Source organism: Sciurus carolinensis, chromosome 6, assembly GCF_902686445.1.
Source record: "Sciurus carolinensis chromosome 6, mSciCar1.2, whole genome shotgun sequence".
NCBI lineage: Eukaryota > Metazoa > Chordata > Mammalia > Rodentia > Sciuridae > Sciurus > Sciurus carolinensis.
In genome coordinates, this window is record NC_062218.1 from 135,568,596 (window position 1) to 135,583,930 (window position 15,335).

Consider the following 15,335-nt stretch of genomic DNA (forward strand, 5'->3'; position numbering starts at 1 on the left):
CCGCAGATGTGGACCACATGGGCCTACCCCTACCAGCCATGCAGGGATAGTTGGCCCCAGTCCTGAATACATGTGACCTCCAGGCCCACGTGAGAACCCAGTGGTGATGAAGGACAAGGAGCTACTGCTTTGGAGGGAAAGGAGAATGTGAGAAACTGCAGAGCAGCCTCTGAGCAGCCAGGCCTGTGGCAGACAAGGACAGACAAGTCAGACCCGGCACGCAATGGCTAAAACTCCAGTGGAAGTCATGGTCAAGCCCTGGCCCTGGTGGTCAAGAAAAACAAGTGTGGACCACTCAAGGCCCCGTCGAGGTTCAAGTCAATAGTAAAAGGGGACTGGGTGGGCGCCTTTGCCTCACAGGCCAGGATCTGCGAGCAGCCCCCTCCGGCCCCCTGCATCTTTCCTCTCGGCCTCTGGGTTCCCCCAGATGTTGTGGTCTGCCAAGCTGCACAGCTAAAGTGGCTTCCTTAGATCTCAGAGTCCTGTCAGAGGCAAGCAGCAGAGCGGCCCAGACCTTGGGGACTACACAGGCTGGCTCCCAGCCCTGGTTGACACTGATGGTGAGCAACCCCTTCCCACACTGAGCCTCCATCCCAGGATCTGTAAAAGGGAACATTGGTGTCCCAGCCTCAAGGATCTGTTCTGAGAATTATATGAGGTGACACAAGGATACGTTGGGCTGTGTGCACTCTGGCTACATACAGCCTGGCGAAAGCCCACTTCCTCCCAGTCCAGAAGGGCTCTGCACCAGCAAGGTTGAACATTGGCCAGTTTGGGAGAGTCCCAGCACCTCAGCCCCCACCTCTAATTTCCTGAACAGAGTTCATGCATGCTCTGAACAGTTGTTCAGCCCCAAGATGAGTATCAGGCCCCACTTGGAAATTGAAGCCATGAACCAGTAGACAGGAACTGACTTCCCAGGGAGGAAAAAGAGACCATAAACACTAAAAATCAAACAAAGGGGCTGGGCATGGTGGCACATGCCTGTAATCCCAGCGACTCAGGAGGCTGGATGGTTGATGAGTACAAGGTAGAGTTGTATAGGAAAAATAATTTGGCTTTTTCGTTTGTTTTGTTGTGTGTATTCAACTTTGTTTTTTAATATTTATTAGTGCATTATAGTTATACACAGTAGTGAGGTCCATTTTGACATGCTCATAAACGCACATAATAGTTTGCTCTGTTTCAATCCCCAGGACCTCCTCCCTCCCTCTGTTTTGTTGTTTTGTTTGGAGGGGGTTATTTGTTTGGGTTCTTTTGCTTTTTGTTTGTTTTGGTGCTGGGAATCAAACCCGGGGCCTTGCACATGCTAAGCACATGCTCCACCACTGAGTTACATCCCCAGCCCTGGAGGAATAACTTCCAATGTACCATAGCACAGTAGGGAAACTAGGATTGACAAAATTAACTGAATATTTCAAAATAGCAAATGGAGAGAATTTTAAATGTTCCCTACACAAAGAAGTGATATGTTTGAGGTGATGGATATGCCAACCAGACTGATCTGATCATTGCATGTCATGTGCATAAATTGAAATGCTACACTGTGCCCTGTCAATATGTACAATACTATGTGTTGATTTAAATTTTTAAAAACTTTTAAGCAGGGGTGGGATATACCTTCGTGGTGGAACATTTGCTTAGCATGCCTGAGGTCCTGGCTTCAGTACCCAGCAAAAAGAAGCAAATAAAATAAACAGGTAATTTTGATATAAATAGGTGACTAGAAGAAAATAAAACAGGAGTGTGTGGCAAAGGGTCCTGAGGGCAGGACAGTTTAGAACGGGTGGCCCAGGAAGTGACAAGGAGCAGTCAGTTATGCAAATGTGCAGGAGTGTCCCAGGCAGAGGACACAGTCAGTGCAAAGGCCTGCGGGTAGAAATTGGCTGCAGGTTTGAGGAACAGAAGGAAGGTCCCTTGGCTAGGGAGTCAGGTGGAAGGGCACTGTTGAGAGCCTTCTTCCTCACACTGCCCACTGGGGTGACCAACTATCCTTATTTTCTGAAACTGTCCTGACTTTAGCACTAAGAGTCCCAGATACACCAGGATAATTGGTCACCCTAATGCCCACTGAAATTCTTCACTGTTCCTTGTGGAAATTAAATCATGCTACGTCCCACTGAAGAACTCCGTTCTCCTGTCTCAGGGAGTTGAGAATACAAAATCCAGGGTCCATAAATGTCAAATCACATGGGAGCAGGTGATGTATGCTGAGTGGTCAGTTCCCCCCACCACCACTGTCTGACTTCCTAAGTTCATGCCCACCACTACGTTGACCATACTCTATAGACCTCCAGCTGCTTGGCCTCACCAACCCTTTCTAGAACCTTCTGAGAAGAGCAGGGTGGGGATTTTGTATGCAGGTTGTCAGGAATTCTCATGAAAATCAAAGCTCACATGAATGGCCTTTTAAGTTATAAAAAAAAAGAGGAAGAAAGAAAGAAAAAGAAAAAAGAAAAAGCTTTGCATTCTCTGAAAGCAATAAATCCTGGCCTTCGTTAAGTTCGGAGGAATAGATCGGCCCATGTGTCAGTGATTAAGGCTTTGGGGTGAATGAAGAGTTGAAGAATTTGGCATCTTTGGGGTGTGCTGGTTTATGTGCGCCTCGCTGGAGCCTGTTTTCCAACAGGAAACAGGATCCCAGGAGACGGTGGGCCCCAGGAGGAAGTTCGTTTGCAGTAGCACAGATCTGGGGCTGACAGAGTGCCCAAGCCCTAGACCATCCACACATACAGCAAGAGCCATCACCCCAAGCTTGCTGCTGGCCACCCCACGCCCACAGTAGCAGTGGCTAGCTGTCACATCGGTACCACCTTTCCTCTGGAGCCAACACCTCCCTTTGCCTGGGTATGGGATCCTTCCCTGTTCCAGCTAACCTCTTAGCCTCCACCCTTTGAGAACCAAGAATATCCATATCCCCTCTCTGGAATTCTTTCTCACTTCCTGCCTAGGCCTGATGACCAGTCAGGGCCCCTGCAGCCCTTTCAAAGCCATTCTCATGGCCTTGAGCCCCCATGGGAGGGAAGGGTCATGGTCTCTCTCGGTCACCCAGAGAGGCAACTCACTCTTCATGAGAGTTTCTCCATCCTCCCTTCAGTTGCCTGAGTCCCCAGGGGCAGAGGGCTGCCAAGCCTGAGACATGACCCTTTACTGGGTATCCTAGGCCACTTTGCATCAGTCCAACAGAATACCTGAGACTGGGGCGTTTGCGAAGAACAGGAATTGATTTCTTCCTCTATACCTTTTTTGGTATTAGGAATTGAACCCAGAGGTGCTTTACCACTAAGCAGCATCCCCCACCCTTTTAAGTTTTTATTTTGAAACAGGGTCTTGCTAAGTGGCCTAGGCTGGCCTCAAACTTGCAATTCTCCTGTCTCAGCCTCCTCAGTCCCTGGGATTGCAGGTGTGCCCTATCATGCCTGGCCCTCCAGAGGTTGGTTTCTTACAGTTACGGAAGTCCAAGGTCAAGGGGTCCATGTCAAGTGACAGCCACCATGCTATGTCATCCCCTGGTAAGAAGCAGAAGGACAAGAGAGGGAGAGAGAAGAGAGAGGGAGAGAGAAGCTATGGAGAGGAGATGGGAGAGAGGAAGAGAGGGGACCCAAACTCCCCTTACAACAAATCACTTCTACAGTAACAGATTAATCCATTCATGAGTACCAAGTCCTCATAACCTAATCACCCCTTAAGGTCCTGCCCACCAAAACTGTTGCCCTGGAGATGAAGTTTCCAACACATGAAACCTGGGGGCATATTGAAACCATGGCATTTGGCTTCCCCAACAGGGGACACCCACATGACTTACATCAGTCAATCAAAAGGACCCAAGTAGCTGCTCTTTTTTTAAGTCTCTATTCTAAGACACAGAGGGCTGAAGGCTTCTAAAAACCAGTGCTTCCACTATGATACTGTTCATATTCTGCTTCTCTGGACACTCCACACACACCCTTGACCAAAAACACATACTGAGCCCTGCCCCCAGGTCTAGACACCATCCACTGACGCTAGTTCCCTTCACCTATGCTCTGTTTCTTTCCAGGTCTTTTGCTAAACCCCTTGGACGAGACATTCCATTCTTAGCTCTGACACCTAAACCACAATCTATTGCCCTAAAAAGGAGGAACTCAGGAGGCCACACTGATGGAGGCAAGAGCCTGGCCCAGACTTGGACAGATCATGTCCCCTTTGGGCCTCAGTTTCCTTATCTGTCAATGGGGCCAGTCAGATCTCAAAATGACTCAGAGGATTAAAGAGATAGCAAAAGTACCCAGCAGGTGGTCTACACAGGCTCAGGGCGTGGCAATAGGCCTCCCCTCCCCACCAGGACCCTTCGAGAGAGGGCTCTTGGGACCCGGTCTGACATAGGGTAGTCACACTGCAGCACTGCTAAGAGTAAGGGTCTGGACTCCTCAGCCCCATTTTAAAGGCTTCATGAAAGCCACTCCTGACTGAGCTGGAGGAATCTGCCTGTAAACTGCAGCCGTTTGGGATGGCTTCAGGAAGGCACGCCTCAAGGGACTTGGAGCCATTCCGAGTCTTCAGTGCTGCCCCCAGCATGTGGCCTTTCAATTAGAGATTTAATTCACAGACCTTGGAGGGCCATCCCTGGGCCACTTCCATTTTGTGTGGTTCCTGGCATATTAAAAAAATAAACAAATAACAAATGCCAAGACATGGTTATAAAAGTCGTGGACTAGTTTAACCGCTTACCTCTAACAAGTACCTTCTATGGTGGGAGGGAACCTCATGAGCCAGACTGCTTGGCTTCAGTCACTACTAGCTGTATGGCCTCAGAGTCAGGGAATCTCTCTCTCCCTCAGTTTATTCATCTGTAAAATGGAGATAATAATCATAGCTTTCCTTATGGATGTGGTGTGAGGGACATGAGTTAATACCATGGAATCGAGGTTGATGCCAAGCATAAATACTCAATAAATGGTCCCCACTAATTCCTGTTTTAATTAAATACTGTCAGGGTTCTGCTGTGGCTGGCGGGTACCGTCAGCTCCTTTGGAGAGAACAGCAGCGTCCACATGGGGCCCTTGGTGAAAGTGAGGTCAGGTCATTCACAAACCCAGCAGCTCCTGACTTGGGCCTTGTTCCTTTGTTCACCCAGTGGCACAATGTGCAAGGGAGCTCACCGGATCTGGTCCTTGGGCTAGTCAAGATCTTTCACCAGCCTGGACCACAACCCTGGGCCTAGACATACAGGGCAGTGCCTTAAAACCCTGGCAGTCTGTGGCATTGGTTTTTCAAACTGCTTTGGGCCCTTGCAACAGAGGGACGTGGTGGATAATCACAGACAGGACTACGGGGACAAAGCAACTTTGGAATGAATGGGGTTTGCTGAGCAAGAGGCTGTGATTTTACTTCCCAGAAGGCAGAGTCTTCCACAGTCCTGGCTGAGCACAGGCTAACCTGTCTGCCAGCTCTCTGGTACTCCTCCAGGAGTACCACAGCCCCCAGGCCTACCCCAGAGGCACCACCACAACACACCTGTCCCCCTCCTCAGGGTTAAAAGACGGTTAGTTAGACTGAGATGGAAATGAGCAGAGAGAACAACCCCACCTGGGTAGGAGTTTTTACTTCTGAGGTTGGTCTGAGATTTGTAAAACCAAATGATCTAGGGAGACGTTTTTACTGATCTGGTCTTAAAAGCTCAAATCCAGGAATCTCCCCACCCATTCTCTGCTCAAGGCCCAGCCCACCAGGACCCCAGGCCACCTCGGGGAGCTCCAGGCTGAAGGTCAAAGAAAGACGCATCCAGAATCACCTCCCCTCGCTCTCCTCTCAGAGTTCTGGGAAGAGGGTCATTCCCTTTGAGAATAACTAGGTCAAGGGCATGTATGAGGCTTGTAATCACCAATGGGATGCTAAGAATCTGGTCCCGGTCACAGTAGCTGAGAGGTTCAGGGAACAGACTCTGGAGCTCTGGAGTCCCACGGATCTGGATTCTAGTCCTGGTTCTGCCATTTTCTCACCATATGACCTCAAGGATGCCATCGTCACCTTAGGGATGCCATCTTCTCTGATTATACAGTGCCAGGCAGGCCCATGGTAGACATTCAGCTGAAGTTACCCACGGCATCACCTCAGACTCTAGCAAGCCTAGCTCTGTTCCTAGGACTACTTAGTTTTTTGATTTGTTTTTTATTTGTGATTAAAATATGCATAACCTAAAATTTACCATTTTAACCATTTTTAAACATACATTTAATGGATCAAGTACATTTGCATTGTTATGCAACAATTACCACCTCGCATCTCAGAGTTCCCTTCCTCTTGCAAAACTAAAACTCTGTCCCCATGAAACACTAACTCCCCAGCTCCCTCTCCCACCCCAGCCCCCGGCAACCACCATTCCACTTTCTGCCTCTGTGAATTTGACTAATTGAGGAACATAATATAATGGGAATCATTGTTATTTGTCCTCTGTAACTTTTATTCCACTTAGCATAACATCCTCAAGGTTCATCCGTGTTGTATATGTGTCAGAATTTCCTTCTTTCTTACGGTTGAATCATATCCTGTGTGTTGGTCAGTTTTCCATCACTGTGATATAAATACCTAAAAGAACAACTTAAAAGGAGTACAGCGAGTAGTTTTTGTTCATGTTTTTCAGAGGGTTTTTCTATCCATGGCGATGTGACCCCATTGCTTTGGACCCGTGACAAGGCAGAACATCATGGTGCCGGGAGCACAGGAGAGCAAACTTGAAGTAAGCCAAGAGATATGAAGAGCAGGGGACAAAGTATAGCCTTCAAGGTCACACTAAGGACCTCCAACTAGGCCTCATCTCCTAAGTTGCCACCACTTTCCAATAGCCCATTAAATTATGAGTCCATCGATGGATTAATCCACTGATGAGGTCAGAGTCCTCAAGATCCAATCACTTTCCAAAGACTTCCACCTCTGTAGACTGCTCCCTTGGGGACCAAGTCTTCAACACATGACCTTTTGAGAGACATTTCAGATCCAAACCATAACCTCTCTTGTATGTATAACATTTTGCTTACGCATTCTTCCATCTAGAGACACTTGGACTGACTTCACCTTTTTAGCTATTGTGTCTGGGAGCATTGCTTGGCTTCTCTGAGCCTTAGTTCCCCCAATCTATAGAGAGAAAAGAACAGAGACAGATTAAAACATTTTGTGGAACTTTTGAATAGATATTAATTAGAATATTGCACAAAAGTCCTTGCCCTCAGAGCTGACAGGAGGAAAGAGCAGGAACAGGGCTGAGGGCTGAGAAGTCAGCCAGGAACCCAGGAGGCAGTCAGAACATTAGAAAGAGAACCAGGAGCCTGGGCATGCTGTGCCCTGCACAGCCCAGCTAGGTAGGGTGGCTCCAGTTTGTAAGAGGTCAGCGATGAGGCAGGTGTTGCTGGAGAAGATGCCCTCAGGGAAGGGAGATGCAGAAAGGCTTAGGGGACACCACCACTTTGAGAGTCCAGACCTCAAAGACACTCCAACCTTAAAGGAAGTCAGGGTTCAGGGTTTCCCTTTGGAGTTGGCCATTGGCATGAGTTCTCCAGCCCAACAAGAGAGGAAACTTCTGTGAGTTAGAAATGGTTCCATTTTGTCTGGTCTCAAACAGAGCATAATCTTCCTGGAGCTATTTACCATGCAGATGGTGGTCACAGGCATCCTGAGTCATTTAGCAACAAGCTGGAGTCCTCGCTGGTCCGTGCTATGCCGGAAACCTCAGGATTTCATGGAGAAATCCTTTCCTAGACTGCTCAGCCTCTGCATTCTGGTGCCTAGGTTTGCAGACAGGCACTGATTAGGGACAGCCCAGGCTTTCCATGGGTTGACCTTACCCTTGTACACTCAAGATAAAGCTGAGTCCTGTCCACAAGTTTTCTCAAGTGGAGCTGCTGTGTCTCTCCGTGCCTACAGAACATCAAAAAACCCATGTATTATATCAAGACCCTGCATTTTAATGGCCCAGGAGCCACTCCAACTGGTTATTTCTTGAGATTCCAAATTAGCACCCCTTTTGTGTCCTCTGCTGCCAGCTCATCTGTTTACCTGTTCTACAAGGTATACGTAGTTGCCACCATCACAAAACCGTTATCCTCATGGGCTGGGAGGCTGAGGCTCAGAGAGGTTGTGTGACTTATTCAGACTTGAACAGCTTCTATATTGATCAGGTCTTTTCCCCTCCTGCTCAGGCACCCCCTTGATGTCTGCTGCCCACAGTTTCAAAAATGAGGCTTTGCCAGCACAGTAGCACCTGCCTATAATCCCAGCAACTCAGGAGGTTGAGGCAGCAGGATGGCAAATATTTTAGTCAGTTTTTTCACTTCTGTGACTAAAAGATCTGACCAGAACAATTTTAAAAGAGGAAAGGTTTATTTAGGGGCTCCGTGTCAGAGGTCTTAGTCCATAGAAGGCTGGCTCCGTACCTCAGGGCTCGAGGTGAGACTGAACATCATGGCAGAGTGTGTGGCACAGGGAAACAGCTCACATGGTGATCAGCAAGCAGAGAGAGTCTTCACTTGTCAGATACAAATATATACCTCAAAGTCACACCCCCAAATCCCACCTCCTCCAGTCACACCCTACCATTTCAGTTACCACTCAGTTAATCTCCATCAGGGGATTAATTCACTGATTGGGTTAAGACTCACGACCCAATCATTTCTTGCATTGTCACGCAGGAGAGCTTTTGAGGGACACCTCACATCCAAACCATAACAGCAAGTTTGAGACCAGCCTCAAAAGCCTAGTGAGACTCTTCAGCAACTTAGCTAGACCCTGTCTCAAAATGAAAAACAAAAAGGGCTGGGGATGTAATTCAGTGATAAAGTACTCCTGGGTTCCATCCCCACTACCAAAAGACAAAAAAAAAAAAAAAAAAAAAAAAAAAAAGGAGGCTTTGCCCATGCTACTATTGTTATACCCACTGTAAACATCAATGTCCCTACAGTTGCCAACCCTGGACCTAGAGTCACATGACTCTCATGTAGAAGTGGGGACAATGACATTCTCCCAGCCCAGGTTGGTCTTTATCATCTGTATACTTGCAGCTGGGATAATTTTTCCAGCAACAACCTCAGACAAAATCTGTTTTGTTCCTCCCAGACATGGTTTCCCCATGTACCCCTGAACAGGTAAATCAAGTCAGACAGTTGCCCTCATGAGGGTCTGAGTCTGCAGCAACTGCAGGAGAGTTCCCCTCCTTGTAGAAATGAGGGGTGGGGGAAGGAAACCAACAAGTGGAAACCCTGAGCAGGGTTCTGGTTTTGCTCTCTTGGGTATCTTAACTGTAACCAAGAGGTCTCTCCTTTCCACAGTAGGCGTATCAGGCATAACTGTCCTTGAAACCTTAGAAACCACAAATTGACTATGAAAAGCCCCAGAAGGCACCAGCAACAAGTCTCTTTGCCAGGCTTAGCTTCAGAGTTCTCATCTATGGAGGGAACACTAGCACCTTCCTCAAAGGATGGTTGGGGTATAGCAAAAGTGCTCCAAGTTCATGCTTTCTGGATGAATAGGTGGTCTGCACCGTAGATGCTGTGTTAGTCAGTTTTTCATCACTGTGACCAAAATACCTGACAAGAAGAACTTAGAGAAGGAAAGATTTAATTTGGCTCATAGTTTCAGAGAATTCTGTTCATGGTCAACTGGCTCCATTATTCTGGGCCTGAGGTGAGTCAGAACAACATGGCAGAAAGGTGTGGTGGAGGAAAGCTGCTCACCTCATGGCAGTCAGGAAGCAGAGAGAGAGATAAGGTGGGGGACTAGAGAGAAGATGAACCCTTCCAGGACATGCTCTCAGGGACCTACTCTCTCCAAATAGGTCCCACCTCCCAGTAGTCCATTTAGCCATCAGTGGATTAATCCACTGATGAGGTCAGCATTCTCATGACCCAAACACTTCCCAAAAGTCACACCTCTGAATACATGAGGCCTTGGGGAACATTCTAGATCCAAACTAAGAGATGCTGAACCAAGTTCACTGCCCATGGTGGCCTAGAAACTTATAAAGAGCCCTCCTTCAGGCCTTCCACCCCTGCGGCTTGCACAATCCAGTCCTTGTGTGTGTCTGCCTTGCTGTTTGCAGAAGCAGCAGAGTGAGAAGCCCACGGTCAGCGTGGGACCCTCACCAGCTCTGGCAGCCCTCACCACCTCTCTTCCTGGAGCAGGTGAGAAAAAAAGGCAGAGAGCACTCCTTCTCTCCAACACCTGTGCCCATCAAACCAAGTGATCCTGTGTCTCCTCTAAGCCCTGGGTCTTGTCGAACATGACAGTCTCTTAAAGAGAATGCCAGGAAATGATGAGGAGGAACCCGAGAACTTCTTACCCATCCAGGCCCCCTCCCTCTCTCCTTCCTTCCTTCAACAACATCACCTGGTCTCCTAACAGAGGGGGCATGGCATAGCAGAAGGACAGATGGGAGACAGAGCCTGGGTGCTGGGAGTTTGCCTGATGCCAATGAAGAACCAGTTGAGGCTGGGCATGGAGGACAGAGGATGCAGCAGGGTGACTCTCAGGTGGGATCTGGCTCAGCTACTTGGGTATTGGTGATGCCTGCACTTAGGAAAGGCAAGTAATGGGAGGTGAACTTGAGTTTGGGCATGTTACCTCCCAGTGGAGTGGAAGGTTTGAGTGTGAATCTCAGAATAAGGGTAGACCAGTTGTCCATTCATGAGGCAGTCACACAAAAGCCTTCCATACTTGGTTTAGATTAGCTATTAGAGAATGTTCGTGAGCCACCTCATTCTTTTTCTCTTATTTGGACTCTTCCAATTGGAAATCACATCCAGTATGCTGGGCCTGCAGCCCCACAGGCCCTGCAAACTCAGTGACATCCCAGGCCCCATCCAGCTCCACGCCTGCTGGGAGCTGGGCCCAAAGGCTCTGGGAGGTGGAGCACTCAGCCCTGCCAGGGCAGCCACCCGCCCTGCTAGCATCCCTTTCCATTGGGCCTGCTGCCTAACCATGCCACCCAGGAGAACCACCCAGACAAATCCATGCGTTCAGCCACCTCGCTGAAGTCAAATCTGGCTCTAGTTACCCAGACGGAGAATTTTACAGTTGTACCCAGTGATGACCATCAGAAAACCACAGTGCTGGTTTCGCTTCAGGTCAAAGAAAGCCCATCTTATTCTCCCACTCATGGCCCCTTTCCGGACACCTGAGGCTCAGGACAAGTAACCTGATAGAGCTAAGCATGGGCATTCCGTGGTCTGGCAAGAGCCCTGAAACTTCAAGGGTGAAAACTGGGTCTTTTCCCTAGTGCAAGCAGAGGAGCGTGATGCTGACTGTGCCTGTGGGGTTCCTGTTCCCATACCCTCCTCACCCTGAAAATAGATGTATCCACAGAGGAGAAAAGGCCGAGGATGCAGATCAGCCCCTCGCACTGGAGGCTTACTTTTCTATGACTAGTTCACAAGATTCCCAGGCCGCCTCAGCCCCTCCCAAGGTGCTAAAGAGGGGACAAAGATGGGCGCTTGGCCTACCAGAGACCTGAGCTGTTGGTGAGACACCCAGGTGGAGATGTCAGAGACACAGTTAGCCACGCAGTAGGCACAGGTGTCCCAGGCCTTAGCCTAGATTGTGGACTTGGTGGCACTTCATAAGCGATAAAACCCACACAGGAATGACAAGTGATTTTTATGGGGGTGCTGGAATCCTAGCCCCACCAAAGCAACATGGCCCCTGGGAGTGGAGGAAGGAGGATGCAACAGGGTGACTCTCCAAACTCCAAATTCAAAGTCTGTGCCCAGAATGAGGGAAAATCAAGGGGTATGTCACCAGGGTGATTTTCTCCCCTCAAGATTCAGGGTTGTGAGACTCAGCACATTTCAAATGTTTAAGTTTTGTCCAACCATTCTGACCTCAAGTCCTCAGCCCACGAGTCTGCCAGGAAATTCACTGTCACCTCACCCATGGACCTGAGTATGTTTCTGGGTCTAGCAAAGCACTGAGGGGCCCTTCCTCACTTTCTCTCGGAAGCCTCCCTCCTCCCCATCCAGAGTACCCCCTTAACCAAAGTCAGGAAGCACCTCTTATCCGGGACTTTATCTACTTTTCTGCTCTACCAACCCCTGAGTCAGGGGTGTATTAAGGGCCTGACTTCTCACTCTAAACTGGGGAGAAGGAAAAAAGGGAAAGACACATACACTCATTTTTCCATGAACCACCAACCTCAGACTTGATTCATGGCCAATCTCCCACATCTGCTCCAAGGTTATTCTGGGAATTCATGAGAGATTTTGAGATTGACTTTGCTGGAAAGGACAATGCCTTATAATACCTGCCTCTCTGTAGTCTTTGTGCCCAGCTCAGAGCCTAGCATGCCATGATCAGGCAAGAAAAGACAGAAGTACACATGTCATTTAAAAATTCAGTGTAGTAATTACATACAATTTCACCTCTGCATATCTTTTCCTCTAAGAAGATGGGAGAATCAGGAATAATTAGATTAAGAGGAGTGGGAAGGAAGGCAGAGAATACGGCAAAGGGACATCAGTAAAGTCTGCGGCGAGCTGCAAGAGAGGTGACAGAATGAGGAACACTGACAGAGGCCTCAAGGCCTCCACTCTACAATGAAAGGCAAGGACCATGAACCCAGGGCAGAGAGCTGGCCAGTATTCAGTGGCCCAGAGTCCTTCAGCATCAAGGCTACTTGGGTCTCAGGGACCAACTGGGTGGAGGGCTAGAGGTGGAGGCAGGATGGTCTGCAATTGTAAATTCAAAAAGGCTTAAAACAGATGGATGGGGCTGGGGTGCAGCTCTGCTCAGAGCTAACTTGTGCGAGGCAGTGGGTTCCAACCCCAGTACTAGGGGGAAAAATAGTCTGGAGGAAGAACTGGATCACTACTGGTGTGCACATGATCTGCAATAAAGTGCAACAAATGTATAAGCATCCCCCTGGGCTGGTGGGAAGGAAGGAACTGAAGGTTCCAGTGGATGGTAGTGGAAGGACAGTGGATGGATGGCATGGTGCCTCTTATTACCAAATTTAAGTATTTAAAATGTCTCCATAGTATCTTTATTGGTCTTGATTGTGTTGACAATTTTTTTTTTTCCTTTCTTTAGGAATACCAGAAAGCATTTGTCAAGGCTTTCCTGAGAAAATTCCCTCCCTCAGCCTTCTTTGTCTCAAAGTCTAATATTCTCTGCTGTAAACTCTCCTCCCTCAGGAGAGTCCTGGGAGTAAATCTTTTTGGTTGGGGAAGGACTTGGAATGAACAAGTGAATAGATGGTTGAACTGAGGAATGCAGCCCAGCAGGGAGGGAGGACCTGCGGGAGCCAGGCAGGTGCAGCAGAAGTAAGGGATTTCTTCTCTCCATCGTCAGCAGGCCTGCCTCACAGCAGGCTGCTCCCAGGATGCTGTCGCAGGTGTGGGCAGGTGGGGAACCAGCACCTGGCAGGCTGCGCCCAAGCCCACTGACTTCCCCTCTCAACGAGTCCATCCTTGTTTTCCTATCTAGGTGCCCCTGGACGGCGTGGCAAGCCCGGAAGAAGAGGCGACCCTGGTGAGTCCCGGGTTTTCTTAGTTTCTAAACCGAGGCTGGGAAGACCACAACCGGCCCAGAACCTGGCTAGAGGTGTCAGCCACCTACTCCCCACCTTTAATCCTGCCCTTCGGTCCTGGGTCCATTCTTCCTCCCCTTTCTAATGGCAGCTTCTGTCCCCAGAGGCCACAGTGCCCAGTACTGTCTTTTCTTGGCTTCTTGACATCCATAATTTCAGGACCGCCCCATCTCTGCCCTCAACCACCCCCTGAATCTGTTCACCAGCCCTGGAAACTTCAGTCCCTTGTCAGCCACTCTGAAGTAGCCTCTGCTGTGTGTGGGCCGCGACGACTCTGCCAGCCCACAGTCTCTGCCATGCTCCGTCAACCCGCCAGGACAGTTCTCCTGCATGTCTCACTCCCTCCCCAAACTTGGCTCTCCTTCCCTTGGCAGAGAGAACCATCAGGGGAGGCTCTTCCTCCTTCCAGGCAAACTGCAGACTGACTCACTTGTCTACACCACCTTCCTCCCCAGCATTTCCATTTCACCCAAAATAAACTCACACTGCACAGTCCCCAGTACTTTCCCCACTCCCCTCACCTGGCTCTCAGCACCTGTTCCCCAAGAGGCATCCACCCCATCCCCTCAGCCCCGTCTTCATCTCACCCAAAGGCCACATTTACCAACGGCTTCCGCAGGGCCACACCAGCAGACACTCTGTAGTCTTTAGCTTTCTTCGTTACTTACTTCGTTTCTTCCTTTCTTTCTTTTCTGTATTCAGTAAATGTTATTTACTTATTTAGCAAAAAGAAAGAGTCCATCTGAGCACTCATATGCCCCCCTCCCTTTTCACATTGCTTTGTCCTAGTGTCAGGAATAGAAGATACTACAGATGGATGTTAACAATCTCAGCATCAACAGAACGAGTTTGAGAGTATGAGCTTGGATAAGAGAAACCATCAGGGCTGTGGCAAAATTTGCAAGTCAGATGAAACATTCACTGCTTAAGGACTATTCTATTTTTAAGTGTGATAGCGTGATTATGGATATCTTAGTATTTAGTTTTCCTAAATATGTGGGGCTGCTTAAAGAAAATGCTTTAAAGGTTTATATTATTTGAATCAGTGGTTCTTTGATCACAATCCTAGTAAAAAACCGTTTTCTCTTTAAAGTAACATCTTTATCTTTCTTGACCTCATTGTTGGTCACTTCCCTGCTGCCCTGGGTATTTCTGGTTCAATTCTGGGCCAGTTTTGCTCTATCTCTGACCTCTAATTCTTTGCCTTCTTTGTGTGACTTCACTTGCCTCTTAAATCAATCTGCCCCTGGCCATCTCCTCTGTCCCCAGTCTTCTACTCCCATGGCTTCAGCTGCTCCCATGACCCTGAGGACACCTCTCTCCCTGCCTAAAGCCCCGTCCTTTCCTCTGGGTCCCAGAGATTAGACTCTGCTTCACCAAACCCAGCGTCTGTCCCATCTTCTCTGCTCCAGCATCTCCATCTCAGGGAGGAGACGCCAGTCACCTGCTCCCCCGAGCAGACTCCAGCATCCCCTGTGACCCTTCTTTCCCCTCACCAAGTCCCCTTCAGTCTCCTCCTCGGTATGTCTCAGTCCTGTGCCACCTTCTCTGTCTCATGTCTACTCTGTGTCCTCCATTGCCTGGACTCTTATTCCAAGTTCATTTCCCTTCGTCCTTCCAGTCAAGTTCAAGCAGCTTCTACAGAAAGCCTTCTTTAATCCCTCTGGCTAAGGGTTATCACCTGAGTCTCCAGCATCCAGCAGGTGAATGCATGGGACAATGACTCACTGAATGACAGCCCTGCCCTTAGGCAGCCTCACAAGGAGGGCGCAGTGGCCCAAGGGAG

General features: G+C 48.9%; 1 protein-coding gene across 8 annotated transcripts in view; it reads left to right on the forward strand.

Annotated features, from left to right (window-relative positions):
- The window catches only part of Col23a1 (collagen type XXIII alpha 1 chain), a 369,547-nt gene that overhangs the window by 294,290 nt on the left and 59,922 nt on the right, over nt 1–15,335 (forward strand). For all 8 annotated transcript variants that reach the window (XM_047555583.1, XM_047555580.1, XM_047555587.1 and 5 more), the window contains exon 3: nt 13,447–13,491. In XM_047555583.1, the coding sequence (XP_047411539.1) occupies nt 13,447–13,491 (45 nt within the window). The remainder of the gene's footprint in view (nt 1–13,446; nt 13,492–15,335) is intronic.